This window comes from Kockiozyma suomiensis, assembly GCF_038497685.1.
Source record: "Kockiozyma suomiensis strain NRRL Y-17356 unplaced genomic scaffold V2V93scaffold_12, whole genome shotgun sequence".
NCBI lineage: Eukaryota > Fungi > Ascomycota > Lipomycetes > Lipomycetales > Lipomycetaceae > Kockiozyma > Kockiozyma suomiensis.
The window spans coordinates 258,097-285,231 of NW_027117675.1; the positions used below are offsets into that span (position 1 = coordinate 258,097).

At 43.4% G+C, this 27,135-nt stretch overlaps 11 protein-coding genes across 11 annotated transcripts; 6 read left to right on the forward strand and 5 right to left on the reverse strand.

The window, feature by feature from the left end:
* The first annotated feature begins 56 nt into the window (after window positions 1–56).
* Window positions 57–1,068, forward strand: V2V93DRAFT_373676 (60S ribosomal protein uL14). The gene is made up of 5 exons (XM_066911053.1): window positions 57–194; window positions 284–312; window positions 516–650; window positions 719–839; window positions 893–1,068. Exons 1-5 carry the CDS (start codon window positions 188–190, stop codon window positions 1,006–1,008), a joined length of 408 nt encoding a protein of 135 aa, XP_066764231.1. The 5' UTR covers window positions 57–187; the 3' UTR covers window positions 1,009–1,068.
* On the reverse strand, window positions 1,066–2,701 carry V2V93DRAFT_373677 (RAI1 like PD-XK nuclease-domain-containing protein). Its single transcript, XM_066911054.1, has 3 exons — window positions 2,128–2,701; window positions 1,979–2,066; window positions 1,066–1,905 (listed from the first exon to the last, which is right to left on the reverse strand). Exons 1-3 carry the CDS (start codon window positions 2,641–2,643, stop codon window positions 1,226–1,228), a joined length of 1,284 nt encoding a protein of 427 aa, XP_066764232.1. The 5' UTR covers window positions 2,644–2,701; the 3' UTR covers window positions 1,066–1,225.
* Window positions 2,702–5,660, reverse strand: V2V93DRAFT_373680 (PRMT5 arginine-N-methyltransferase-domain-containing protein). Its single transcript, XM_066911055.1, has 4 exons — window positions 4,034–5,660; window positions 3,804–3,979; window positions 3,269–3,741; window positions 2,702–3,206 (listed from the first exon to the last, which is right to left on the reverse strand). The coding sequence occupies exons 1-4, from the start codon at window positions 5,254–5,256 to the stop codon at window positions 2,964–2,966; spliced, it is 2,115 nt and encodes a 704-aa protein (XP_066764233.1). The 5' UTR covers window positions 5,257–5,660; the 3' UTR covers window positions 2,702–2,963.
* A 1,571-nt stretch (window positions 5,661–7,231) lies between these two features.
* V2V93DRAFT_373688 (uncharacterized protein) lies at window positions 7,232–9,097 on the reverse strand. Its single transcript, XM_066911056.1, has 3 exons — window positions 8,630–9,097; window positions 8,032–8,572; window positions 7,232–7,973 (listed from the first exon to the last, which is right to left on the reverse strand). The coding sequence occupies exons 1-3, from the start codon at window positions 9,053–9,055 to the stop codon at window positions 7,366–7,368; spliced, it is 1,575 nt and encodes a 524-aa protein (XP_066764234.1). The 5' UTR covers window positions 9,056–9,097; the 3' UTR covers window positions 7,232–7,365.
* A 128-nt stretch (window positions 9,098–9,225) lies between these two features.
* V2V93DRAFT_373690 (uncharacterized protein) lies at window positions 9,226–10,874 on the forward strand. The gene has a single exon (XM_066911057.1). It carries the CDS (start codon window positions 9,317–9,319, stop codon window positions 10,526–10,528), a length of 1,212 nt encoding a protein of 403 aa, XP_066764235.1. The 5' UTR covers window positions 9,226–9,316; the 3' UTR covers window positions 10,529–10,874.
* Window positions 10,875–11,092: 218 nt separating this feature from the next.
* On the forward strand, window positions 11,093–13,157 carry V2V93DRAFT_373692 (cation efflux family-domain-containing protein). The gene is made up of 3 exons (XM_066911058.1): window positions 11,093–11,326; window positions 11,393–12,051; window positions 12,116–13,157. Exons 2-3 carry the CDS (start codon window positions 11,418–11,420, stop codon window positions 12,847–12,849), a joined length of 1,368 nt encoding a protein of 455 aa, XP_066764236.1. The 5' UTR covers window positions 11,093–11,326; window positions 11,393–11,417; the 3' UTR covers window positions 12,850–13,157.
* Window positions 13,158–13,445: 288 nt separating this feature from the next.
* V2V93DRAFT_360421 (uncharacterized protein) lies at window positions 13,446–14,342 on the forward strand (the record flags this gene model as incomplete). The annotated part of the gene is made up of 1 exon (XM_066908132.1): window positions 13,446–14,342. The coding sequence occupies one exon, from the start codon at window positions 13,446–13,448 to the stop codon at window positions 14,340–14,342; it is 897 nt and encodes a 298-aa protein (XP_066764237.1).
* A 699-nt stretch (window positions 14,343–15,041) lies between these two features.
* Window positions 15,042–17,574, forward strand: V2V93DRAFT_373696 (uncharacterized protein). Its single transcript, XM_066911059.1, has 4 exons — window positions 15,042–15,475; window positions 15,530–15,754; window positions 15,825–15,838; window positions 15,894–17,574. The coding sequence occupies exons 1-4, from the start codon at window positions 15,446–15,448 to the stop codon at window positions 17,395–17,397; spliced, it is 1,773 nt and encodes a 590-aa protein (XP_066764238.1). The 5' UTR covers window positions 15,042–15,445; the 3' UTR covers window positions 17,398–17,574.
* A 123-nt stretch (window positions 17,575–17,697) lies between these two features.
* On the forward strand, window positions 17,698–21,514 carry V2V93DRAFT_338227 (rab-GTPase-TBC domain-containing protein). The gene is made up of 2 exons (XM_066907759.1): window positions 17,698–20,616; window positions 20,680–21,514. Exons 1-2 carry the CDS (start codon window positions 17,841–17,843, stop codon window positions 21,228–21,230), a joined length of 3,327 nt encoding a protein of 1,108 aa, XP_066764239.1. The 5' UTR covers window positions 17,698–17,840; the 3' UTR covers window positions 21,231–21,514.
* V2V93DRAFT_387907 (Golgi transport complex subunit 5-domain-containing protein) lies at window positions 21,355–22,512 on the reverse strand. Its single transcript, XM_066912313.1, has 2 exons — window positions 22,233–22,512; window positions 21,355–22,167 (listed from the first exon to the last, which is right to left on the reverse strand). Exons 1-2 carry the CDS (start codon window positions 22,458–22,460, stop codon window positions 21,610–21,612), a joined length of 786 nt encoding a protein of 261 aa, XP_066764240.1. The 5' UTR covers window positions 22,461–22,512; the 3' UTR covers window positions 21,355–21,609.
* V2V93DRAFT_373699 (armadillo-type protein) lies at window positions 22,513–26,507 on the reverse strand. The gene is made up of 7 exons (XM_066911060.1): window positions 26,255–26,507; window positions 25,707–26,206; window positions 25,388–25,653; window positions 25,146–25,336; window positions 23,793–25,084; window positions 23,660–23,734; window positions 22,513–23,603 (listed from the first exon to the last, which is right to left on the reverse strand). The coding sequence occupies exons 1-7, from the start codon at window positions 26,437–26,439 to the stop codon at window positions 22,744–22,746; spliced, it is 3,369 nt and encodes a 1,122-aa protein (XP_066764241.1). The 5' UTR covers window positions 26,440–26,507; the 3' UTR covers window positions 22,513–22,743.
* Window positions 26,508–27,135: the final 628 nt, after the last annotated feature.

Here is a 27,135-nt window from a genome sequence, read left to right on the forward strand (position 1 = left end):
AATATCATATCAACTAGGGTTCAGGGGTAAACCTTAAACGTAATTGAGCCCTACATTGTAGGGTTAAAAGCAGTCACAGTCACGCTGCGCTGAGCTGTCCGGCCTCACCTCGCGGAATTTGGAGGTTTAGCTTAGCAAGTGCTTGTCTCGATAATTTGACCTCACAGAATCAACTTCATCAATCAAAATGTCTGGTATGTTATCACCTTTGTTTTAAACAACACCGTGAAGTGTTATTTTTTTATTTAATCTTTTGGATTATTTATTCTAACTGATTACTCAGGAGCCGCTGGTCAAAAGTACAGAGTCTCGGTATGTTGAAACAAAAGTGATGATTTTTCTATCCTCAATCGTGAGATTCCAGCAGCAACGCATACGGTAATTCCGGTTAATCAGTAATAGTGGCTGATTGCCTTTGCCTTGGATAGTTTGGCAAGCGCAATGTTGTTGGGAATCTCGAGTCGTGCGGAAGTATATGCCAAAAGAGAGAAATCTAACGAGTATTTATGGTACAGCTCGGTCTGCCCGTCGGTGCGATTCTTAACTGCGCCGATAATTCTGGAGCACGAAACCTTTATATCATCTCCGTCAAGGGCGTCGGTGCCCGGTTGAACCGTCTCCCCGCTGGTGGTGTCGGTGACATGGTTATGGTACGATCTGCATCTTTAATATGGTTAAGAAAATCGGAACCTGTTATTAATTAGCTATTTGTGTTTAGGCTACTGTCAAGAAGGGAAAGCCTGAGCTCCGTAAGAAGGTCATGCCTGCCGTCATTATCCGTCAGTCCAAGCCCTGGAGAAGAAAAGATGGTGTCTACCTTTACTTCGAGGACAATGCTGGTATGTACTTTTTTTCGTAACTTTGTATCAATTTGATCCTAACTAGTATTCAGGTGTTATTGTCAACCCCAAGGGTGAGATGAAGGGATCTGCTATTACTGGTCCCGTCGGAAAGGAGTGCGCTGATTTGTGGCCCCGTATTGCCAGCAACTCAGGTGTTGTCGTGTAAAATATTGTAATGTCATGTTTTGCTGGGTTGGTGCATATACACTTCAAAAATAAATAAGCTTATTTAAAATATCAAGTAGTAGTGTGTAAGTGAAATTATGCAGTCTAGTTCAAACTTGAATATCACAGCCGTGATTACGCTGGCGATTTTTGAGTTCGTAGTTTCCAGAGTTGCAGAGATAGTATTTATTCATAAATAGTTTACAGATCCTTTGATTTTATACTGTTTCCCGGCGCTCCTTTCTCCACTTTACAAAGTCAGGATGTAAAAAGGATGCCTGGCCTTGAGGTGCTTTCATCAGTAACAAGTAATCTGAACGAGCGATATAACGTATTTTCCAAATATCACCGTTTTCTTCTTGAGGAATTGATGTCTTGAGCCATTGCAGACAGGCGGCCAAGAAAGCTATAGCTTCGTTGCCGTCCCAGGATGTGTGCGGATTAAAAAATTTACTCTGCTTGATCATTGCTGGAATCTTGTGAGTACTGAATTCTTCAAATGTCTGTAAATATCCTTCTCTTGTTCGGAAACCGACGATGACCTTCGGAACTCCTAAAAGAAATGACTGAGCCCATACACGAAGTAATTTTCTTTCAAAATTTCTGGCTCCGTTGTCGTGGCTGATAATCTGGTTTGTCTTCAACTCAACGTAATGATCTAATGGATTGTCATTCAGTGTCGGATCATTATCTGGATTATCGCTCTTATCCGGCTTGTAATCTTTCGCGCAGTCAACTTCTCCTCCGATAATGATTCGTATATTTCCCAACCCAGATTTGACAACCGAGCAGTATTGAACGTTGTTGTTCACTGGTTTCTGTGTTCGCTTTTCAATCTCGTCGCGCGTGCATTGTCCCCAAGGCTTTGGGATTGTAGCAATTTGCTCAAATTTGTAACCTTGAAAGCAAATGGTGAGTTAGTCTCTATATTAATACGCAATGTAATGTGAGCATATGAGACCGCAACTTACCCCAATAGGCCATCAACTCCATTCTATCATATTCCCGCTCTGGATGTGAGCGTTTATACTCTGAGCTCTCTTCGATAAATATTTGGCCCTATGATTTGAAATTTGGTTAACATCTGGATATTTTCAATATTGAAATCTTTCTATCTTACGTCAAAATAAGTAGCATTCAGTTCGAACGTTGCGTCACCTTGTCTTTCGAATGGTAGACACATTAGCTTTGTCAGTAAGCCTCGCCAGGTCACTACATCAGCCACTGTTTTCTTGCCTCCGTGCTCTTTTTCATGATTAATTAACGCAATCAGGAGTCCATCTAAATGCTCATCAACACTCTCGTCTCTTTTTATAAATCTGTCGAAGCCGTCTGAGAGATTGTATCCATTCTGCGTAGCTAAATCTTCCTTCAAGAGATACAGGTACCCCAAAGAAGACTCGTCATTGTGTATAGTCCGATCCTCGTCGTATGAATAGCTCGTGATCTCCGAAGGCTGACGCATAGCAGCGCCTCGAATACGAGCACGATCTATAGGTAGGTTTATCACATTCGGATCTTTCAATTCTGGAAGAACAGCTGCTGGTTGCTGCTGTTGAAAGAGGTTGTTCTGCGGGAACGGAGTCCTTGCCGTTGATCCTGACGACCAACTGACATTTGGCCTGCGTTGTGACATACTTTATCACTCGAATCGAATGCAGAAGCTGACCATCAAAGAATAGCTAGCGTTTGAGGATTTGCAGGTAGCATTAGTGGAGGGCTTATACATTTAAAATTATTAGATCACGTGATAAACTTCTTCCTGAGTTTCCAGTCCAGCACTGCCGATTTCAACTCCAGCTTTTTTGTGTCATAATCATATTATTAAGTTAATGCTGATTTGCTTAACAAAAAAATAGTCAAAATACTTCCATTACCATGCAATAAGCTTCTCGTAAGAAATCAAGAAAAAACAAAATATTCGTTTCTCATCACAATCATCAGTTTCTAGATATTTTACAAATTCATCGACGAGTATTTGCCATTCGCATTATGAAGCTTTGAGCAAGAAAGCCTGACTCGACTATTAGTTGCCGCTGTTGAAGTCCTACTCGATGAGGATTCACGACGATCCAATGTTGAGGAGCCAGGGATGGTTACAAAAGTCTCGACTAGCCATTCGTACCAGACTCTGCGGTTGTCGGTCTTGCGCCACACCGATATCTCAATTTCCGATTCATCAGGCACATACAAAGGCTCCTATGTTGACACAATTAGCAAGGCTTTCAGTTCAAATCAAGATAACAAAGTCCATGTATTACCGAAAGAGGAAACCAAATTGGAAACCACGATACCATATCCTTTGACTTTTTACCTAAGGTATCTGGGCGAATTGAAATTTCGACATCGCCATATAACACGGATTCAAAATATCCTGCGAATCCATGCATCACTGCCCTATTTTCACATAAAAACCTCCCTTTTGAATGGCGTGTATTATGCTCGTTTATTATCGCTGGAGTATTGCTCGTAACACTTGTTTGTTGAAGCGCTAGCTCGAGACTGAGTCCATCATATGTAGATTCACGCTTTGATTTCGCGAGCGGAGAGGGATGCGTGAACTCCCACGCCTGGTGTATATTAGTCGCAAGAAGGTCCACAGCTTGTAATAGAGCAACGTATGGTGTATTAGCAGCCTCCTCTTTGTTCTGTGATTTAATAGCCGAGTATATTTTCGGGGACAGTGCGGGAATAAAATGGGCGGAATAAGACTGCGGGATCATGATTCCAGAGGCTGGAAGACATAAAGGTCAGAAATAGATGCACGTGGTATGCTGTACAATGTAGAACACATACGCTTGAGAACCTCCTGAACCCCATCGAGGCATTCAGGCGAGAGTTCATTATCACCAAAACTTCCTAGCAGCTCACTAACTATAATATCTACTCCCTGCTGAAGTCTCCACGTTCGCATATCACTGCAAACAACTTCAACATTGTCACCCCATTCTTGCGCCTTTCGCTGCAATAAGCTGAAATCATTATTAATTAGTATGGAACATAATATGAAACATCCGATGACGTACTATATGTATGCGCTTGGATTTTTCTCCACAGCAAAAACAAATACAGAAGTCTTTGCAGCTTCGGCGGCTTTAAGAGCGCGGGCAACTAGAGGGCCTCTACCGGCTCCAACAACGGCAATTATTACAAGACCCTGTTCTTGACGCTTCGTTAAGGCCTGGAATATCGCTTTTTCGTATTGTTCGTACTTCACAGGATCCTTCTCGAAAACTTCATAGGTTTTACTTTCCAAGTTGTCCGAGAGAGGCTGGAGGGGCTTCTGTAGAAAATCCTCATACCCTTTGCCAAATTCTTCCATGGGGGTTGGCGGAGGAAGATTCTTGTGCAGATGTCGAAGATAGATCAAATATGCCGTCTCATCTTCTTTAGAGACAAATTGTCGATTGGTTCGTGCTCGCGCAGATTCGCGAATATCTTGCAAAATCGTGTACGGATGCAACTTCAGAAATTTAAACATAAAATACTGATGAGCCTTGGACAGAACTGGATAGCCTTTGGAATTTTGCAGAAATACTTTTCCAGACAAGAATAGTATCGAGACTGGCTCAGCAAACCAGCGAGAGAGAACAACTTGAGATGGCAGTTGAGGAGGAATCTGCAGCCCAACAGAGAGACGGCTAGGATAATCGCAAATAGTACGAATGGTGTTCCATATATCCCAGATTGAAATCTGGCTTACGGCAGATGGTGTATCAGAAATGGTCGCGCTGTCAACGTACTCGGCCATAGCGAGATGGAGAATAATCTTAGTAAATGGTGCCGCAGCTAATGCAGAGTTGATTGCTTCGGCGTATAACGAAACATTATTGCGACGTTTGGGACCGGGAACGACGACGTAGCCAATGCCACAGAAAGCTGCGTATGCTAGTTCATGCTGTAGAACCTGAGCTGACAAGCTGGCAACTCGGACATCATTTGAGTCAAGTTCGATCCACTTTGATACCAGACCAAACACGTGAGGAGTATAAGGAGAGTTTGGCTGAATGCTGACTTCGGACAAAGAAGGCGGTTCTATAACCGAGGATCGGGCTGGTTGCGAGGTACTAGTGACGCGTGCACGAAATGAAGGATTCGTTATCGGAAGCGCAAGAACATCGTAGCCATCGGTGACGGCGGCAAGCACACTATCTGAACTGACGTTGTATTCCAGTGCAGACGGCTCTGGCTGCATACCGACGAAATGCAGTGCATTTGGGTCCACGGAGACTGCGGCCAACGTTGACATTGGTCTTTCTATATTTTACAAGACGTTAGCTGTCGACCTTGGCTTGTTCACAACCGCACTGAGGAAATTTGTGCACCATCTCAGATACACATGAATAATGCAAGCTAGCTATAGTAACCCACCCAGTCTTGTATCTGCACCGGCAGTCAAAAACTCTACAATAGTCTTAATCGAATATATGAAATCTACTGTGCTCTTGTTCCCTTACTGTAAAAAACCCTACTAATGAGGATTAGGGTAATGACGCGAAACACACGCGTGCTGTTTCGTATCTTCGACACGTAAACAGTCCAGACCTAACCCTTAGTTTACCGATAGCTGGCGACAAAGAAACCAGCCTCCTTTTTATCTTCTGACTCGATAGCCTCTCCGACTTTGGTGTCTTAGCAAGAGCAACGGCTTCGCCTGAATCCGCGTCATGTGCACTTTCTTCGTATCCTTGCTATTCAGTAGGTTTTACCGGCATTGAATATCCGCTGAATTTCCCACCCCAATTGTTCTCATAGCGTTGAGTCCAATATGGACTCAACACACGCGCCGGCAAAAGGATTCTGTGATACCTACTGCACAGGGCTTTTGCGAGCGTTCACCGGGGTAATACCCTTGCCATTGTGCTCTAGAAGCCATGGGCATGCGTCATGATGCTTCAAGGACCGAGGGTCTGTCGGCCTGACGTGTGACTGGACGTGGCTGCGTGTGCGCGTGAGGAAAACCCTACTAAACCTGGACCTGGAGGTATGACGGTTGGATCAAAAGAAGAAGTGCTGTGCTTGGATTTATATCTTTAGTCTGCAATTGCTCTTAGTGTCTGCCGAGTATAGCCTGCAACGGCTATTTCCCTCATGGCGCTTAGTTGCAATCGAGAGCAGTGTGGTAGATGTCTTGCATCATTAGAGAGTCAATGCGTAGTCTTTGTGCACAAAAAGGGGCCTGCCTTGACTGCGTTAGTATGATAGTGCTGCTGCCTTGTCGGTATGGTCAATTGCTTGTGTGCTTGCTCTGCTGATTATCCAGATTCTGCGGTTAGAGCCTTGGCCAGTTTGTCTTACGCACGGTGTGTGGTGACGGCTTCGGTGAGCCTGTTCTTTTATGTGGTTGGTGATTTATATGCCATAAAGTCTTGCACAAGCTCGGTGAGAGATTCTCTCGCTTTGTGCTCTTTTTCGTGAACAGGCAAGTTTGTACTGGCTTACAGAACTACCACATATAGAACAAGTAATCCCTGCTTGTTATGGATCACATTCCGGATAACCCAAGCATGCTCCGGAATATTAAAGAATATCTGATAATGAGCGATGCATTCAAAGCTCCAACTTAAAAAATCTATAGTTGGTCGCGGACTCCAACTAGTGCTGCAGACCTATCTTCCCCAGGCTATGAGATCACCACTTCTTCGGCTCCGAGCTAGAGATTGTTCTTTAGAGTCGCGAGTACCATCCGTCAAGAAGAGCGCGAGACGTTCGCCTCCATTAGGTTTGCCTGATCTTTTGGTGCTATAGTGATTATGAATCACTGTTGTACCAACCGATTACCCCCAATAACTGCAACTTATATATAACAGAGTTTCATAGCCGCTTTATCTCTGATCTAATTCTAAAAAGCTGTTGTTGGTGGGCTGCGGCTGCTAGCAGGAAAGTGTATCTTTACGCGGTCAGTGAAGCTGTCTTTTGCAATTCTTGATTGATGCCGCGACTTTTAGGCATATAAACACTCTCTTCATGTTCAGAAATGTGAAAAGCTCTGCTAAGATTTTTGATTGGGGTTCAAGCTACTGTTGTGGCTAGTTCAAAGCCGATAATGTAGGCTTGTCTCAGAATATCTGGTGTCATCTTTCACGCCTCTGGATTTGTAACGACAGTTACGGCATGCGATCGAGCATTTTTAATTTTTTGAATATTTAAATCTATAAATCATGTTTATAGTAAACTACTACTTCAGTAGCGCAAGAAACTGTCTTCTAATTATTGGTAATGTTCGGTATGTTGTCTATTGAATCTAAACTTTCTACTTGTTGAACGCCAAAAGAAGCACCTTACCTCCCATTTATCTTACACACCTCCCTAAACCAAGCATCTCTACGGGGCTTTCAGATTACTGTGTACATCAGTTCTACTCTTTCGAGAGAGCCAATCCGTTCTTGATTAATGCCCACGACCCTTTACCTATCTCATTGTCAACAGTCGATAATATAGTCGTCTGAGCGAGTGTATCTGCCTGTATACGCTTGAAAAATGGACAAGTAGCGTTTCCATCTCCGAAAATCTCGTCAACCATTTTCGCATGTGGTTCTGTTGAGGTGCGTACTAATATTGTGACATCAAAGTTGTTTGATCTGAGATTCTCAAATGTGGAAGAATTCTCGTGAATTGAAGAATCGATAGAGTTGCTCTTTGGATGGTTTAACACTGAGGCAAACCGACATACTGAATATTTGGCAGCTTCAGAGAGCTGAGAAGACCGGTTCATCTCGGCAATTTCAGCAAATTCAAGGCAACTCAAATCATCGACACCAGAACCTTCTCTCGTTGGTAGCATCTCCAATGTGTTTTGACAAAACAGCAAACGAATCGATCGAAGAGTTGTCCATAGTGGTGTAGGTAGAACGAAAGGGCGACGAGTTGTTGGTCGTACTACTGCGTCTGTACATCGATATACGGAAAGATTTGTAAATTGTTTACATTTTGCCTTGAGTGCGAGTAGTAGATCTGTAATTAATCCTGTTCATTTTACCATTAGTTATAGTGAAATAGCTGAAACCGGTCGTGAATTACTTACCCTTACTGCAAAACAAAGCAACGGTTTCGAGATTTGGTAATAAATCTGATAAGAGTTCAATCGAATCACTCCCCACCACACAGTTAGAGAGCATCAAATCACTGACAGTCGGAACTACAAATTGCTTATCCTTGGCTGAGATTTGTAATTTGTCAAGACTAAGTCCATTTAAATGAAGATATTTTAAAGTCGTGAATGCACTGACAAATTGCATGAATGATGAAGTGAATACGTCGAGTCCAATGTCTATTCTTTCAACAGACGGCGCACTGAAAGTTTTTGCTAATACCGGAAATATCACTTGAAACCCCATAGGTGCAGTAAACATGACATCTAATAATTTGAGATTTTTGCACAGAGGTATGGTTGTTCCTATCGCGGAGGCAACCATATTTGATTCCTCAACAAGACTGCATTGGAGCTCGAGACGAACAACTTTAGGATAAAATTGGATTGCCGGGTTTTGTTGCAGTAGTTTTCCAAAATTATAAAGCGTCTTTAATTGTGTTATCCGGATTGCGTCGAACAATTTCGGTTGCAGCTATAAAACAAAGTCAGCATACGAATCATAGTTTTGCAACAGCTCAGGCATTCTCACAATCTGTCGAAACCTCTCACTAACTATACTGTACATCCCAACAATCCTTTTTTCGTATTTTGTTAAATCAGTTTCAGGTTCAACGTAATCGAGAATTTTCTGAAGTAATTCATTGGGAAGCATCGATATATAGCAAGGTTCAGTTGGAATTTCGACTTGCGATGCCGCAGACTGCGTAACACCTTCAATTCGGCGCCCAGTACGTCTCAAATTGCTCAGAGGGATATCTTCATCAACATCATTGTCCAATGCCAAAGGTAGATTGTGATCGGCATCTTCATAATCTTCGTCATCCTCGTCGTCACCTGAAGCGGTCTGGTTGTAGACTCCCAGCGACCGATGTCTTTTGCCAGTCCGCTTCTGCCGCTTTATCGATGATGCACTCTTGCCGCCTTTTACCGACGATATCCTTTTTGTGGGCGGCATATGATGAGATGCAGTTTCTGAGCTCGACAAGATATCATATGGGATAGAACTGAAAATATAAAATTAATCCATCGCAGTTGAGATTTGGTTTTCAGGGGCTCGCGCCGCACACCGGTCGTCATAACCTACCCAAGAATATATCCTAGCTTGCTTTTAAATTCTCCTTTTTACTATGACATCCTGAAGCATACCGCTATGCTTTATTTTTCTAATTGGACGTCGACTACTCCTCTACTTGGGCGTCTTACGGTTTTCTAGTGTATGATGTCTGGTCTTCCGGAGCTATCCTTTCATCACAACCTGGAGTCCAAAGACTCTGCTGCGATTAAAACCTCTCGATCTGCTCAGTCAACTAAAAAGAAAGGCGCTGACAGAAGTGCCAACAATAAAAAAAAGCAAAAAAATTTGGCAAAGAAGAATGCTCAGATTAAAGTACAATCCGAATCCCCGAATGCGGAGGGTTCATTGAATGACATTGGGGAACCGACTAAACGGACTGCATCCTTGTCACCGCTTATGGCGTCTTGCGCTCCATATAATGTCGTCACGTCACGTCAGGATACTTCTGGTTTGCCTGAGGTAATCCATGGGGAAAGTGACTCTATTCGGCTTGATGCGTCTAACGCAAAGATTTCAGCAGCAGGAGATTATAACGACCAATGCAAAACAATAGGGCGCTCAGTATCAAAAAGCTCAACTGGTGCCAGATCTGAATGCTCGAAATTCGAAAGTTTTTTTAAATCCCAATATTTGCCAAAGGCAGTAACCAAAGTCAACGGCAGCGGCGGAAGTTTATCTCGGCGCTCCCAAATTGATATAGCAGTCCCCAGTTCAATTTGGAAGACCAGTAACTCTTCTTCATATTGCTCCAAGAGTTCGCGCGATAGAGACGGTCAAATGCCTTTTGAATTGAATTTTTTGCGCAGGCACACTGTTCAGTTGTTGCGGAAACCTGAAGATAAGGAGATTGGCGGTACAGTCAACAATTTTGACTATTTCAGAAGCTTGCAAAGGGGTTTTGTTAAGAGTGCTGATACTGCGTTGCCGAATCATGTATCAACGGTGACATTAAATTGTGGAAGATCGGATGCCTGCTCCAATTTTGACGTGAACCCGACCTATATATCGGAAGATACATCTGTTCATTCTATTCCCAAAGACCGGTTACTTGGCCCTGAAGACGATACCCTTGATAATTGTTCTGAAGTTTTTTTAACAGCTGAAGAAGGTGAATGTGCTGAAGCTGACTTTAACGGAAGTATGAAAGGTGGAGAAAATATTGATTCGGCTCAGGTCGCTGAGGACGCAGCTGTTAACGATACTAATTCCTTTAAAGAAAGCGACGTTCTTGAACCTGTTATGAAAGAACAAAAAGCCGATGCTGGATGCAGAACTTCTGAGGCTCCCTTCATTCTGGTCAGACTTCAGTTTTTAGTTGCCCATTGTCTAATTACTAACATATTACCTCACTGATAGCTCTTTTTTGCGTTTTGTATGCCTGCTGTATCGATAATCCTTCTGCTTGTGGTTTATTATATCGGATTGTATTACCAGCCAATTATCCGATTTTCTGCTGCGTATTAGGCTCTGACATTACTGCCATCACTGGAATAGATATGAGCTGTGTCACTAGTGATGTGTTTTTGAGATACCTCTTTTTTGAGAAGATGTCTGTATCTCTGTATTTTTTTTAGATTCATTGTGCAGATGGTATGATTAGCATCTGATATGAAAGATGAAGATTCTGGCTATTTGTATTATTCTGTTTTTATAATTGAAGATCCGTCTTGCTTATTACGCGCATATTTATTTAGCAAGCAATTACAATGTCAAGGCACTTGAGGTCCCAACAATGGCTATAACTTTTAGCAAATATTAATGCCCGGCAGTAGAATAGAGCTGTAAAATAACTTAAGTATTTTCCTGCTACTGGCAAATGCATTTATGATATCAGAATTATTAAAAAGATGAAAACGATTAGACACCCCCTGGATTGAGTTAAAGAGCGGCGCACGTGTAGGCAAACTTCGAAGACCAGTTGTGACCGCCGCGGTATTCACTAGTGGTCAAATCTTGATAAAATTGAATCACCTGAATTGACAACTGAGAACAAACCGATTTAAAACAGGCATTCTCTAGATTAATCTGGAATAAGCTGATATTGTTTTCAGTATTGAACTCTGAGATCAGCGAACTGTTGGATTGAAACTGTCTAGGACTTACCTTGTCGGTGGTCGTTGCAAGTTCCGTAATTTGCATTGACAAGTTGAAGTATGCTTGATTTTGATTTGATACACACGAAGAAGGAACCTGAAACGTACTCACAAGATATAATAGGGTCTATAAGCATTCGTGAGTCGAAATGGAAGAATCTCATCATTCCCATTCGCATGGGACGCTTAGCCACGGCCGTGGACGTTTAGAGCGCGCAGAGACCTCGACTAAGATCTCAATTATGCCATCTCCTCTATTACGATCATCTACATTTGGTGGATCAAATGACAAATCTGCAACTGGGCTATCGACGGTTGAAAGCTTGTCGTCGGTTTTAAGGCAGCCGATTGTCTTTGTGCAGACACTACTTGCACACTCTGATACTCGGAGTATATTTTTATTCCTAGTTCTTAATTTCACATTTATGTTGATTCAATTTATATATTCTCTGCTGTCACATTCTCTTGGACTGCTATCAGACAGTATACATATGCTTTTAGACTGTCTCGCACTTTTAGTTGGTCTTCTCGCTAGCGTCATGTCAAAATGGCCGCCTTCAGCTAGTTTCCCGTACGGCTTAGGAAAAATAGAATCTCTTTCTGGATTTGTAAATGGAATCTTGTTGATTGGGATTTCTTTGGGTATTGTGGTTGAAGCGCTCGAGCGAATTTTCAGCCCGGTGGAAATTGAGCGAGTGACTGAGTTACTGGTTGTCAGTTTCTTGGGTCTAGTGGTGAATCTAGTGGGGATTATGGCGTTTAATCATGGACACGTTGGGCATGGTATGTTATTTATCTTGCTTTTTTTTTTTTAGAGAAATATTGAAATTTATCAACGAATGATTAGGACATTCACACTCGCACTCGCACTCGCATTCATCGCACCCTACCAATGAACATGAACATTCACATAATGGAGGCCACAATGATCGAGGCAAGCGATATTCAACGACAGATTTGAGTGACCCTAATGTCTCGCCACCACAGACACCTAGTCACTTGGATGGCGAGAAAGCTGGACATGATACTACTGCCGATTCTCATCATGATCACCATGACGACTGTCATAAAGAGGGAGTGCAGCATAATGAGAATATGCATGGGCTGTTTTTGCATATTTTGGCAGATACTTTAGGATCGGTTGGTGTTATTGTGTCAACTTTACTTACCTCATACTTTGGCTGGTCTGGCTTTGACCCGCTGGCTTCGCTTTTCATCGCTGTACTTATTTTTGGATCGGCTGTACCCCTGGTACTTTCCTCAGCAAGCTCCTTACTAATATCATTGACTCCAGAGCACGAGTATCATCTTCGCAATGCGCTTAATGATGTTTTGTCAATACCCGGAGTACTTGAGTACTCCAACCCGCGGTTCTGGCCCGTTGAAGACTCGGCTGCAATCAAGGGTGGCATTAGAGGAGCCATTCACGTCAAGATTACTAATGAGGCCGATCCAGCTGTAGTGAGACAAAAGGTCGAAGAGCGGATATGTGGGTCGTTGGCGGGAGCCTCAAATTTGTTTATCCAGGTGGAGAAAGCATCGTCGACGGGGAATGGATTGGGCAGCGGTGTATTGATATAGACTGGGGTTATACACTAGGCGAATACAGGCGTTATTTGCTTGCATAGCTAGCTATAGATTGACACATCATTAGTTTTGGCGTGAAATACGTGAGATAAATATTCTTGCCCAAAAGAAGCAAGTTGACGCTCTGCGGCCAAGAATGAGTATTATGCTATCAATTACATAATAGACTATAAACTGCAGAGTATTGTTCCGGCCCGCAGCGAACAGCCGCAGCCGCGAACATGTGAAAGTCCCATTGTCGGCGCGCTGACATAATACATCGAAGGGTATGTTGTAGAGATTATATCATAATACACCTAAGGGTATGCTGTAGAATTGTATAAGATAGACAAAAAGATATCTGAGCACTAACAATAGTAGTATATTGTTTAAACAGGACCAGATATGAAGGGAAGAGCCCGGGGCAGACGTTGACAGCAAAAGCGGAGGCAGCAGCCCGAGTCCGTTTTAGGGTCTCACCTGTTTTGCTCGTAACTGTTTCTCCTCCTCCTCCCTTTCTTCTCTACGCTCTCCATTCTCCTCTCCTCTCCTCTTCTTTACTATCTTGCATATTACCTTATCGACCATTTTCTCCATGACTCTACACTAGCATGGCACCTTGTCGCATCATAGTTGCTCGTCATGCTACGCGCAGAGACAGCGAAGACCTCGCCTGGAGCGAGTCTTCCCCGACACCCTACGACCCTCCTATCTCCTCCAAGGGAAAACTAGAAGCTGGCGCTCTTGGTCTGGCCGTTCTTTCCGAAGTCAGAGCTGTTCTGGACAGCGCGCATTCGCCTTGTTTATTTCGCGCGGACTCTTTCTCCGACTCGTGCACTATCCTCTCCTCCTCGCCCAGCTTCACCGCCGCCTCCTCCTCCTCCACTTGCTCCACTTTGTCTCCTCATCTGCCACCTTTACCATCACGCCCCCTCAATGTCTATATTCATACCTCTCCGTTCTTGCGCTGTGCAATGACTGCGAGCCACGTGGCAGAGCAGCTCGCTGCCTCTTCATCGTCCTCGATATCAATAAGGATTCGCATGGACTCCTTTCTGGGTGAATGGCTCACTCCAGACTACTTTGCAAATTCATGTCCGCCTCCCGATGACGGTCATGCCTCCTTAGCTGCTTCGTCCATGTCATGGCTACTGTCTCACGGTGCACGTCCCCATCTCGACCTTGCTTGGCCCTTAAATGCGTTTGGGCACTCAGGGGAATATGGCGAACGCTGGCGCACAATGTATAGTCGTTTCTCGGAGGGACTATCTAATATGATTGCTAGCTACTCTGGACCCGCAACCGGAGACTCTGTTATTGTCATCGTCACCCACGGTGCCGGAAGCAATGCCTTAGTCGGTGCTATTTCTGGCAAGCCAATGCTTGCGGACTTTGGGCTTGCTAGTCTATCGGTCGCCGTACCACGAAAGCATGACGTTGAAGTTGATTATTCATCGGCTATGGATATGGTGGGGAGAAGCGCGACCGTGCTGGATACGGGGTGCTGACATCCGACAGCACCAACAAATCCGCGGAAAACAGCAGTCCATCTATAGGGCGATGGGATTTTACACGTACCGCAGATGATGCGCATTTGTCTTTGATCTCTAATAGTACAAGTCACAAACGTGACTCGATTTCAAAGCAGGATTATTTAATGCCCAAATTTGAACTGCGGACTTCCCGCGGTGCCAGTACATTCTTGTCCGACGAATATGGTCTCGGAGGCGAGGTGGCTTGAGTGTCAACTTGGTTGAGATCGAATGGGAATGTGTTACACTGATCGAAATGTCCTATCTTGGTTTGGTTTAGTAATTTGTTGGGTGCGCACCTTAGGTTTAATGTGACGACGACTGCCGAGATTGAGTCATTTTTATTACTGGCTTTGATGACAGCTAAATATGCCTGTCGACTTGGTCAGAGTGCCTACAGGGAGTTTGCGATTTACTCTTGAACTGCCTTAGCTGTTGCAATCGCGTTTGTTGTCTTTAATTGAGAATGATATAAGGGAGAAATAATGTGTTTGGCGCTCGGTGATTGGTAATACGGAGCAAAAATTGTTGCATAATGGTAATATCTGGGATAATGAAGTCGAAGTGTATGTGATATAGGTTACAAAAATAAAATGGGCATGTCGTACTTTTTTTAACTCTCTTTCTACTGTCAGTAGCTCATTTATCGATTAAAACACGAGTAAGTCACGTAGAATTGTTTCGTGCGAATTGTACGGATAGAGAGGATAGTCCAAACGACGACGACGACGCCGCACCAGTCTTACGGCTTCTCGGGTAGCATCGACACCGGACCGTGCTATCAGTCATTATTACACTTGTTCACACACAAGCGTATATTCACACTTGCTCCTACTGCTTTAGTGGCTGAATAATTCATAATTCAGCTAAGAGTATATGTTGTAATCTTATAAACTCCTCGCTACAACTTGTCGTCCTTTGCGCATGCGTTTGATTAAGCGTTCTCTCCACTGTCCAGGCCGTCAACTTATCTCATCTACTCGCCCGACCGAGTGACAAGTACTTTTATTTTGACTGGTACTACTGTGTTTAGTATACAATTGGCATTTTAGTGCAAGCTGGTAATTTGCTCTGCTAAAATGTCATTTCTCAAATGGGTGACCGGTTCGGTAAGTTGCGATCGAATCAGCAGTGTTCACACATATACTAATAGTTCTCTACAGCCTACGGTCAGTCATACTGCAACACCTATACAACCGGTTTCTTCCAAGTCAGAAAATTTGTCGCCAGCAGATCAATTTAAATACAGTCTTCAGAGTAACGGTTTAGACGAGAAAGATCCTTTTCGGACTAGGAGTGGTGACGTAACGCCAAAGTCTGCTGCCTCGTCGCAGTCTAAATTAGAACTGAAGTTAGATGGAAGTGATAAGTTTTTTGGAGTAGAGAACGTGAGTCCTGTCAACTTCGCGTCAATGTTGTTACTTGATTGCTGACTATCGATCTTTTCATTCTGAGCAGTTTGGGAATACGTGGTATGTGCCTGATCTCTTGATGATTTATATGATGATGCTGACTGTTTATGATCAGTTATTGCAATTCTATATTACAATGTCTTTTTTATAGTAGACCATTCAGAGACTTTTTATTGAACTACCCCTCGCACTCTTCAGTGATCCGATCACCGCGTCTCACAGTTCGAGGAAAAACTCCTCATCCGTTTATTGCAATAGCCGAAAAGGAGAAGAGCGGAAGCGCGAATGTAAACAGTACTGCAACCACACCCGGCACTCCGAAACCATCGTTTATGGGAACATATTTTATGTTTGGGATGGCACCCTCACCAGGCAGTTCTCCTGGCTTAAGTAGTAGCTCTGCAAGCAGCAACATAAACAGCAACTCAACGACACCAAACCAGCGACTGTCTAGGTCAAATTCTCTGAGACTGCCCACTGATATGCTGAAAGCGTCACGGAGAGCAAGCACAGCACCGGTCGTTAAAGAAGACTCGCCTAGAAAAACATCGACCTCTACGTCTACATCCTCAGCGTCTCCCACCCCAAATTCAGCATATCTTGAGATTGCGTCGCAATCTGCACAACAATCAACAGGCTCAGATGAAAATCTGACCCCTGAGCAGAAAAAGAGACAAGCAATGATCAACGGACCGATCGTAAATATGGATCACTCGTTAGCGACATCTTATGGTATGGAAGAATCATTGTATACAGCATTGAAGGATTTATTTGAAGCCGTGGTGGAAAGTAAAGCACGTACCGGTGTGGTCTCACCTAGCAAGCTGATCGAAGTGCTAAAGAAGCGAAACGAGCTGTTCCGATCAACGATGCATCAAGATGCCCACGAGTTCTTCAATTTTTTACTGAACGAAGTGATAGAGACCGTTACCGAGTATGACAAAAAGCTGAGACAAGTGGGCAAGACGTCGCAGGGTAAACAGGAAATGCAAGACTTGTTTGAAGGAATTTTGTCTAGTGAAACGAAGTGTCTGACATGCGAAAATAAAAGTACACGAGACGAGCCCTTCATTGATCTTTCAATAGATATTGAAGAAAATAGATCTGTTTCTGCTTGTCTCCAGCAATTTTCAGCCTCCGAATTGCTTTGTCAGAACAATAAGTTCCATTGCGACTCCTGCGGTGGACTACAAGAAGCTGAACGTCGAGTTAAAATTCGCAAATTGCCAAAAATCCTAGCTCTGCATCTCAAGCGATTTAAATTTACTGAAGACATGCAGAGAAATGTCAAATTACTTCATCGGATCGAATTCTCATATCATATCAGACTGTTCAACAATACCACAGACGATATAGATGGTGAGCAAGACGCAGATACCGTCTATGAGCTATATGCCGTCGTTGTACATATTGGCGGTGGACCATACCATGGTCATTATGCCTCGATTGTAAAAACAGAGGCAGCGGGATGGGTTTTGTTTGATGACGAAATGGTAGAGCGAGTCGATGAGAAATATATGCAAAACTTTTTTGGAGATCAGCCGGGAATGGCTACTGCATATATATTATTTTACCAGGCCATAACGGAAGAGGAGTATACAGAATATCGGAATAATTAAGCCAATTTTTGTTTGCTATAACTGCAAATTGAGTGCGGGCTATGGATATCAGTCTGGAGGTTAACTTGTCGATATATTAGAAATCAGCTTTCTCTATTAGGCAGTGTTGTGGTTGAAAAAAAAAATCTACAAACTGTATAAATTATACAAATACAAGAGTATCAGGTACCCCAAAAACGTTCAAACTTCGTTGTAGTCAATAGAACAACAGCTATCGATAAGCGAGCCTAGTTGTAACCCTAACCGGAATTAATACTTTAAACGCCCTAAGCATCAATAGATTGTTTGAATGACGGGAGAGCAAGAGCCAACGGCGACTATAGCTGATGTAGACCATTTATTAACCCATATATCTAAACTACAACGACAGCAACGCCTCGACGACTCTCAATTTTGCAGACTGATGGCTGTTTGAAAGGGGATTGAGCAGTTCGTTTATTTAGATGTTGCATCCAGCAGCAAGAGTGAGCCAGCCGCAGGATTCGTCCGGCGGTGGTGATGGCGGTCGGCAACCGCCGCCGCGACAGCCCTTCAGCAGCTCGACTTCTTCTTCGACGGAATTCCTGGACTCGCCTTATTCGATATTTCAGGATGTAGTTCGATCAAACGAAGTAATGGCTGAATCTTCAGTGTCGTCTGCTTCGAAAGAGAATTTAGCTAGCGACTTGGGTGGTATCAGCGACGCTGGCGGCATACTATCGCCCAGCTCCAGTACCCTGTTGACGGCTTCCGATGAAACTCTAGAAGCTTCAATTGCTCGATTTGGCGCTGTGAAATTTGTGCGACAATTAGCGACAGACATTGCTGACAGAGATACAAAGATTTGGAAATTACGACGATCATCTGAGGATAAAGTCCGCGTGCTTTCCGCCATGTTGCGTGCTCGTTCATCTTCAAGCGTTGGTGTACAAGCGGATATCGATTATCGAATGCGAGACATTGATTTGGCTATTGATCGCGAATTCACAGCATTAAATGGGACCAGCGTAGCTCCTTCGACAGTAGCGAATGCCAGCAAAGATAAACAGACAGATAAGTCGGGGCATGACGGTGACGAGGCTCGCCGTTCAAGGTTGTTGTGGAAGACTGTACCACAACCGGCATCTGATATTTCTGAGTTCAAAACTGCCAACGAAATACCACCTTCAAGCCCGTCGTTGCCAAATCAGGATTCCAAGGAACCGTCAATGCAGGAAGAAACAACAGTGCCTGCACAACAGGATGTACTTTTGCAGGTTCCACCACCATCAGCCGTCTCACTTAAAAAATCTGACGGTTCAAGACTCATTGAAAAAGAAGCTCGCAAATCAAAGGCGGCATTTCGCATCCCTTTTTTCTGGAAAAGTGAAGAAAACGTTACTGATGACGAGCGAGACTCTAATTTACGCATATCGGCTACTCTCTCGCATGACCCTTCCATATCTGCATCTTCGACTTCGACACTCAAGCCAGGGGATAAGGAGATGACGTCTTCTTCGATGTCGACTCATTCAGATTCTTCTTTAGCACGCATACGAAAAGCATTTGCCGTTCCTTTATTTCCCGAGGAAAGTTCACTTCCTCCGCTTATTACAACAGAGACGAACGGAACTACCGTTGACGGAAATACGAACACAATAAAAGATGATGGTACTGCAATAACAGTTAAACACAATTCGCGCAGAAAACAGCATGTCATTGCTCCCGAAAGAGAGATTGCTATTCGAACTGGCCTGGAATCTGACGGTACAGACGATGATGATTTGGTGCTTGTTAACGAGAAAGGAGAGGAAGAAGGGAGGTCATCTAGTTCTGATGAATTGGCGGGTTCGGGTGGTTCATTTAAGAGTGCTGCGCAGTCACCTTCGTACGACGACGATTCGCCAAGAAACGAAATTTCAAGTCCGCTGTTCTCTGCAGCTTTCCGGCGAAGCAAAGCGACAGCTAAGAATTCCTTTACGTCTGGTCCATCTGGTCCAAAGCAATCAGCATCACAAGCTAAGATGGCAAACGGAATTCGCGAGCGAGTCAATTTAAGATCGACAACTTATGAGTACGACTACGACGATGAAAAGTCTGCCCAATCTCAACCCCGCAAATCGCGATTTGATTCTAGCGTGTTTCCGATTCCATTCCGTAGCAGCAGCAGCAAGCAAGCTCGTCCGCGATCTCGGTCTCGCGGATCAGTACAATCGCGGATCAGTCAGAACAATCTTCCAGAATGGCTCCCGCAAGCCAGTCAAACCGCACAGTTGGACGAGTCTGATCAGCTGATGGTTTCTAGTTTGGTTGGACCTTCTTCTAATTCTGGGAATAACGGTAATTTGGTTGCTAGTGGAAATGGAGATAGAGGGCCTGTAGAGTTGGAAAATATTGTTCCGCAAAATATTCAGCCACCAACCTTACTTCAAAGCTGGGGAGAGCATTATAGATCAGAGGACACCTTTCTGCTTACTGATAGATTTGGATTTATATATGATAGACAGCATCGTCCCGTCTTGCCTCCTACCGAAGCACACTCGTCATCTGCTGGATACCGCTTCTTGGAAAATATTGATGGCGGATTTGAATTCTTCTTCGATCGTGACGATCATTCTCTCGGGTCAAATATAGGAGCTATAGATCGTCCCGAACCGGCTCATTTGTCTGATGAAAAAGATGCGACTTCGGAAGTTTTTGGTCAGACTGCTGTAGGAGCAAGACCTGGAGATGACTCGTTGGAATCAGTGAGGGTTCTTCTGTCTCAGTTGACTGATCTTCATGATTCACTTCAGCGAGTACAAAAGACTCGATGGGATGAGTTTTTGCGGAAGATCAATGATTCTGCGGCGGAATCCTCGTCGCCTATATCGATGGAGACCGGTGAGTTGTTTGGGTTTCATGGCAGAGTTCTCCTGTCGAATAAGGTCTTGAATGGCCGAACTCGCTACAAGGAATTCAAGGCTCTGGTACTGGGCGGTATTCCAGTTGTCTATCGGTCTAAGCTCTGGTCTGAGTGCGGGGGAGCCGATAGCGTCAAAGTTCCCGGAGTCTATGAGGAATTAGTCAACCTTGAATTTCATCGAAGCAAGATTGGTATTGAAACTGAAGACGAAGCAGTAGCACAGATTGATCTCGATTTGTATCGGACAATGCCGTCGAACGTTTTTTTCGGAGGGAAGGGGCCAGGCGTACCTAAGTTGAAGAGAGTGTTGCTGGCGTTTAGTCGTCGAAATCCTGATATTGGCTATTGTCAAGGCAGTATGTTTTTTTTAACTTAATTTATATTTAGCGAGACAATTTACTAACAGATTAATTTCAAAGTGAATATGATTGCGGGTACTCTTCTTTTGACGCATGCGACTGAAGAGGATGCATTCTGGTCATTCGTGTCTGTCATTGAGAAAATTCTTCCGTCAGGTTATTACTCACCTCCGCTTCTTACCTCACGTGCAGATCAACGAGTTCTCAAGCAGTATTTGAAAGAGCTGCAGCCTAAACTCTGGGATCATCTGGTTGAGATTCTCGGCGTGGATATTGAGGCAATCACATTTAACTGGTTTCTTTCTTGTTTCACGGATTGTCTTCCCGCTGAAGTACTCTTCAGAGTATGGGATGTCTTTATGTGCGTCGAAGGAGAAGTGTATCTTTTCAGAATCGCGCTTTCTCTTTTTAGAATTTTTGGGAAGCAGCTGCTTAGCTTAAAATCGGCGGCGGAGGTGTATTCATTTATGAAAGATATGGCATCGCATCCTATTAGCATTGAAGGATTAATTAGACTTGCAGATTCGTTCCGTACGCAAGTACGTATGGAGGACGTTTCGAGACGAAGAAAAGCTGTTATTTCTAGAATGGAGAATGAAATGAGATTTTAATCTTCCTGCAATTGATATTTTTTGATGTTCTAACTTTTTTTTTTTTTGGTTGCTACTGCGCGTGTTAACAATGTGGCTTTGGGCAGTTGGATCGGAGTGTGCATTTTACAGGATGTAGTTGGATGTTGTATATTTTTATTTATATTTTGGTGTACTATCATATGAGTAGTCTCTGATAACTGGGGAAAGAGATCAAGATTCTGTCAAAATAAGGGGAGATAAATGCAATTGGGCGTTTGTTTGTAAGTTTTTATCTATTTAGCTCTCATTTTACCATTTAACAAACCTTTTGTATAATGATTCCTCAGCCAGTAACACAAAATGCATCCAAAGGGAAAAAAAAAAAGAAACGCAGATACAGAAATAGGCACGCTGACTATTATCGTAACGGAGCAGCACCGAATTCACGACTAGCTTTTACAGCTGCTTCAATCTCATTAACAGCTCTCAAAGATCTCAACTTTGGAAAACTTGCTAAATGCCTAGTCATTTCCGCATAAGTTTTCGCCGCCCTTACGGTAAGTCGAGAAGATTCTGCTGCATTCGCTGGGCTTGATTGCGGTTTCGCTTGCTGTTGGTGAGCTAAATGGCTTTGTCCAAATGACGGAGTACTTGATCGAGACCGGTCACCTGCCATTGATGGAGAGTTACTTCTATTGTTTACTGCTAGCTGTACTATCTGTTGCTGTACACCGCTTAATTGTCGAACTAAATAAAGAAACCAAGTGAATGCTCGTAGCAGGTTCGCGGTTGCATGCAATTTTGTAAGAACCCTGTAGATCGGTAGAGCAGTATTGTAAGGCTTCAAAACTTCATTCTCTAATCGTGAAAATGACTGCGTGACGGACCCGAGAGATGATTTAGTCGTCGTTAGAACGGAATCGACGACGTTAAGTTTTGATGCGTGGGCTATGAGCGCTGAATGGTTTTCGACGGCCTTCAATCAGCAATTAGTATCTCTGTCCAACTCACGTCTTATTAACAGCAAAGCCAAGCAATTACCTCTTTATGTAGTAACTTTTCTATTTCTTCAAGATCAAAATGAACTCGCTGCTGCGCAGAATTAAGATCAATATGTGGATCTGACACGGTATTAGTCGCCAACACGAGCCTGTTACAGAATTTTATCGCACTGAAATCCGCAGAAGTAAAAAGAACATAGTCAATATATTCATCATCGGCCGTAGATTCGTCACCAGCACTTATCCTATTGTCAATTGCTGATGCCATTCTGCTATTGAATTGCTGTCGTTGGTTTACAAAAGTGAACTGGATAGTGATGCATCTGTAGTCGAGCCGCAGTAGTCGTCGATTTCTCTAATTTACAAGTAAAAGTGTAACAAAAGCATGCATCTCAACAGTCTTGTCAAGAAATTCCTAACTTGAATACAACAAAAAAAAAAAAAAAAAAAACGAGCATAATACATTAGCTAATTTCAATCTTGGTATACTAAACAAATAAGCCAGAAATTACGATTCTAAAAGTACAGCTACATTACACGCTCTCACTCCCTCACGTCGCCAAAGAAACCATCTTGAACCCGTCCTGAACGACCTTCTGAATTTCCTCGCTCTTGTGAGGAAGCAATGACAACGTATATGTCACATCATTCCACTGCCGCTCCGTCTCACATCTAGGGAATCTTGCGGCCAGCTTATCAGCCAATTGTTTAGCGTGCCGTTCCTTCTCAATAAATGAGGTGAGAAACTTTATGATACGCCTAAAGTTATTCTCCTCCAAATCTCTATCAGCAGTAAGAGTACTAAATATATCCGTGAAGGAGTTGTAAATTGCGTTGTCCTTACGCGCAAGCTCACTGAAAAACATTTTAGCAAGATCTGCGATGCTCTTCTCTTCATCTTCGAGGCACTTGGCCATTTCACCGAGCTGTCCCTTGACTTTAACTTGGCCAGCCAAAATCAAGAAAGTGAGAGTCATCAAACAGGTCCGCTGGACCGTAGAGTCAGCGTCGTGCAATCTGCGATAAAGGAAATCTGTGTTTTCATCGATAAGGTGATTGAAGCATACGGCCATATCTCCAAGAGCAATGACAATGTTGCTACGAGTCACAGGATCTCGTGATTTTTCAAGGATAGTGAGCAGCAAAGGCAGACGACTCTCGCAATACGCCGCCGAGACGCACATAAACTTTGCCATACACAAAGTCGACATGATCTGAAGTTGTGGATCGTTATAATTGAGATTATCAGAACAGATTTCTGCCACTAGAGCACCAAAGCGACTTAAAAGTGCGTTATCATCATAGAGAAGTTCTCGCTCTCGAATATGATTCATAGCGTCAGAGAAGTCGTCTTCCGAAGTACCAGCAATCAAATCCATCTCATCCTTCGATGCGTTGGGTGACGTATTTTCTGAATCTTGAATTAGCTTCTGCGAAATCCCAATTTCCTAGAATTACAATACGTACGCTTTTGTGATTCTGAAGCAATCTTTCGTCGCTTGAATTCAATCTCATAAGCTTCCATATGGACAAGTTGCCGAACTAGAACAATATTAGAATCAAGATTATCGAGCTGTATCAATTAAAACGCTATGCTTACTTGCAATATGCCCAACCAAAAATAACAATTGTGATAGTGCGCATGTGGATGACTTTGGTTTCTGAGTCGACTCTGACAACTCTCCGGCAAATACAGCTCTAGTTTTCTGTTTAATAGTATTACCGCACAGCAGATCAGGTTTCTTAGCCAAGCTATAAACAGCGTTGATAGCCTGTTCAGCAAGAGGATACCATTCTTTGTTTTCTGAATATGATTCCATAATTGAGCAGAGTCTTTGAAAAATGACATGGTCTTCCGGTAGCTTTTGAGTGGCCGCAGACATTCGCTGGAGGGCAACACATGTGTATCTCGCTAATACGAGGTCTTGCTTACCATAAGCTCCTAGACCGACGTGATACAATGTCTCTAATTCGCGAACGACGATACCACTATCAAAAGCAGCCAGCATTCCGATGATCATGATAGCACCACGTCTCTGCGATTTTGAGATATCTCTTTGTTGAACTCCATATACCTGCCATAATTTTTGAATCACTAGCTGTGGCATTTGATTATTTTTCATCATATTGATCAAAAGACGTTCTAGAGACGTGAGTTCAGCTGCAGAAGCTCCATAAGTCAGACTTATCAGATTCCGCGCAATGAAAGTACATCTGTCACTTTCAGAGAATTCCTCTGGAGCGGTGAAGAACAAAGAGCGATAGCAATCTACCAGATGAATCTGTATGCCTTTCCCCTCATCGTTGTTGGCATTCGTCCAAATTAGATGCAGCATTTTCCGAATGCCGTCACGCGCAGGCTGCAACTTATATGCGTCTGCTATAACAAAAAAATCCATAGCTTCAATGACCTCGCCTTTGTTCTTGGCAGATAGAAGCGAGCAAATACTGCTGCTTGCTTTATGCAAGCTCTGAATATAAGCGAGAGCTTCAGTATAATAGCGCTTGGTGAGGTTGAGCTTGTTGATCAATTCTATATTCTCATACTGCTCTCTGATGACGGTTTCATTGCCAGCATCATCATTTTCGGCTTCAGAAGCAGTGTCAAGAAGGCCCTCATCGATTCGAGACAGGTCTCCTGGATTGTGCACTTCTGCTTCTTCATCAATTGGCGGTAATACAGTTTTCAGCTCGGCGTTGACTTTGTCGAGTCGATGCTGCCACTCCTTAATATCAAGCTGACCACCATGCATGACAGCAAAGGGATGCGTAGATAGCATTCGCGAAATCAATTTTATTGAATGACGACGGACATGACTAGACTTGTCCTCAAGGCTCTGTGTCGCGAAGTCAGCGATTCGCTGCCTTCTTTGAGAAAACTTGATTTCGAGGCTGTCATAGCGTTTAATTAGCAAAATTGTATAAAGCTGAAAGGCAACACATTGTGACCTACTCGCAAAATTTGGCAAAGACCTGCAGAACCTTTGATCGACAGTAAGGATTGATATCCAAAAATCGCTCCTCCAGAACGTCAAAGAAGGTGTTGATTTGTGATTTGCGGGTTTCAGACTCATCTTCTTGATTTGACAGATCAATGATCAGATTTCCACAAACCTCGATGATGGCACATCGCAATGTGTAGGACTATATTTGTCAGTCAACTGATTGAACGTTATAAAATAAGACAACACATACATCGTAATCCAAGTACTTTACTAGCAGAGTCATCTTCTGAATGACAGTTCGTGGAAGCACCTCTGACAGTCGTAGTAGAAACATTGAGACCGACTTGGGGCCTCTCGTGTCATTACCAGCGAACTCTTTACTGCCTAGTTCCCGCAAGATCTCATCTGCGAGCTGGGAATAGTCGTATTGCTCTGACAAAACTTGCAAAAATTCTGCAACAGTTTCGGATAGATGGTCGAAATACATGAGACTCTGTACCAACGATGTTTGCGCCGCTGCGCCTGTTAGCATTCAAAGCTCATTATCCTAATAAATTACAAAGACTCACCGTATCCGTGCCCATGAAATTTGATTGCCATACATAGTACTTTGAAAACATGCATTCTAGTGGCGACATTTTTCACATTCTGTTCGTTTTCCAAGATCAAATAAGCTGATTTGGTGAAAAGACTTATGAAGAGGTCTCTCTCAGATGTAGTTACAAATAGCTTTGACAACTTCAATTTCTGTACTTTGCAGATCGTCTCAAAACCACTCTGAAAATATTCTGCCGCAACAGCCGAGTCTACAGCATCTTTATCTACTACTCTGTTCTTGGATTTGGACTTTGAAGCTCCCTGTGAGCTCTGCTCAAACGCAGACTCGATTGAGGCAATAGCCCAGTGAAGTAGGAAAGCATAGATCTCTAAAAGTTGCTTTTGTTGAGGTAAAGACTCATGTTCTTCACTATTAACTAGCTGATTTGCGGTGTCGGCTTGAGCTGAGAGGCCGGATGTAATAAGATCAACGAGCTTTGCTCGGCATGTCTTCGAGAGTAATGTAAAGTTTCTGCGTTCAGATTAGCTACAGTTCTAGAATAGGTTCTGCTTTACGCACAGTAAAATACACTCCAGCGTCTCAAAATGATTACTCTGTGTGACCGCAGCCGAATCCGTGGCTAAAGCTTCAATAACATTATCCAAAGCGTCCTCAAAGTCGACAGTAACATAGTCTGCCGAAACAAGAGAACTAGGATCAGATAGATATGCTGTAAAATACTCTGAAAGCTCAAAATCGTCCATGTTGATCGCAATGTAATTGTATGGAGCTATCGCGGAGTGGAAGTGCGGAGGTCAGAACAGAAGGCTGGTGGCTGCGATGAGATAAACAAACGTCCTTTTGTTTACATTTATAAAACTTTAATTGTGTTTCCTTAGCAACATACTTAGTTGGGACACGCGCTTTTATACCCTAACCACTATGTCGTGTATTGCGTTGAGCTATCTAAACAAGCCTATGTCCGAGAAAGGTGAAGTGTGTTTACGAGCTAATACACCATCATTTGACCTGAAAATAAGTAGAAAAGCTACTAGCATATCTAAAAGCTATCCGGCATTTTACTGTATTTATTTTGATTTACCGTTAGCAATGTCCGAGATAGAAGAGACATCATTAGGATTCGACGCGTCCCAGCAGGCATCTGACCGACAATCACGTTCAAGAATCACAATAGCAGCCGATAATCAGCCTCCGCTACGACTTGCAGGAAAGGACTCTACGATAGTGATTGATAATTTTTCTGATATAGATTCTTCGTCGGTGGACAGCAAGACTGATCGTACCGACTTGAGTAACGCAAAGTCCCGCGACATCGAGAATACAGCTGGTAGAGGTCGCGCGAGCTACGAGGATTCCGAAGAAGAAGGTGATAGTGGAGCAGAAATTGGAAATGGCGAGGCAGCAGATTTGCTGCAAATACCTGCAATCGAAGAGATTGA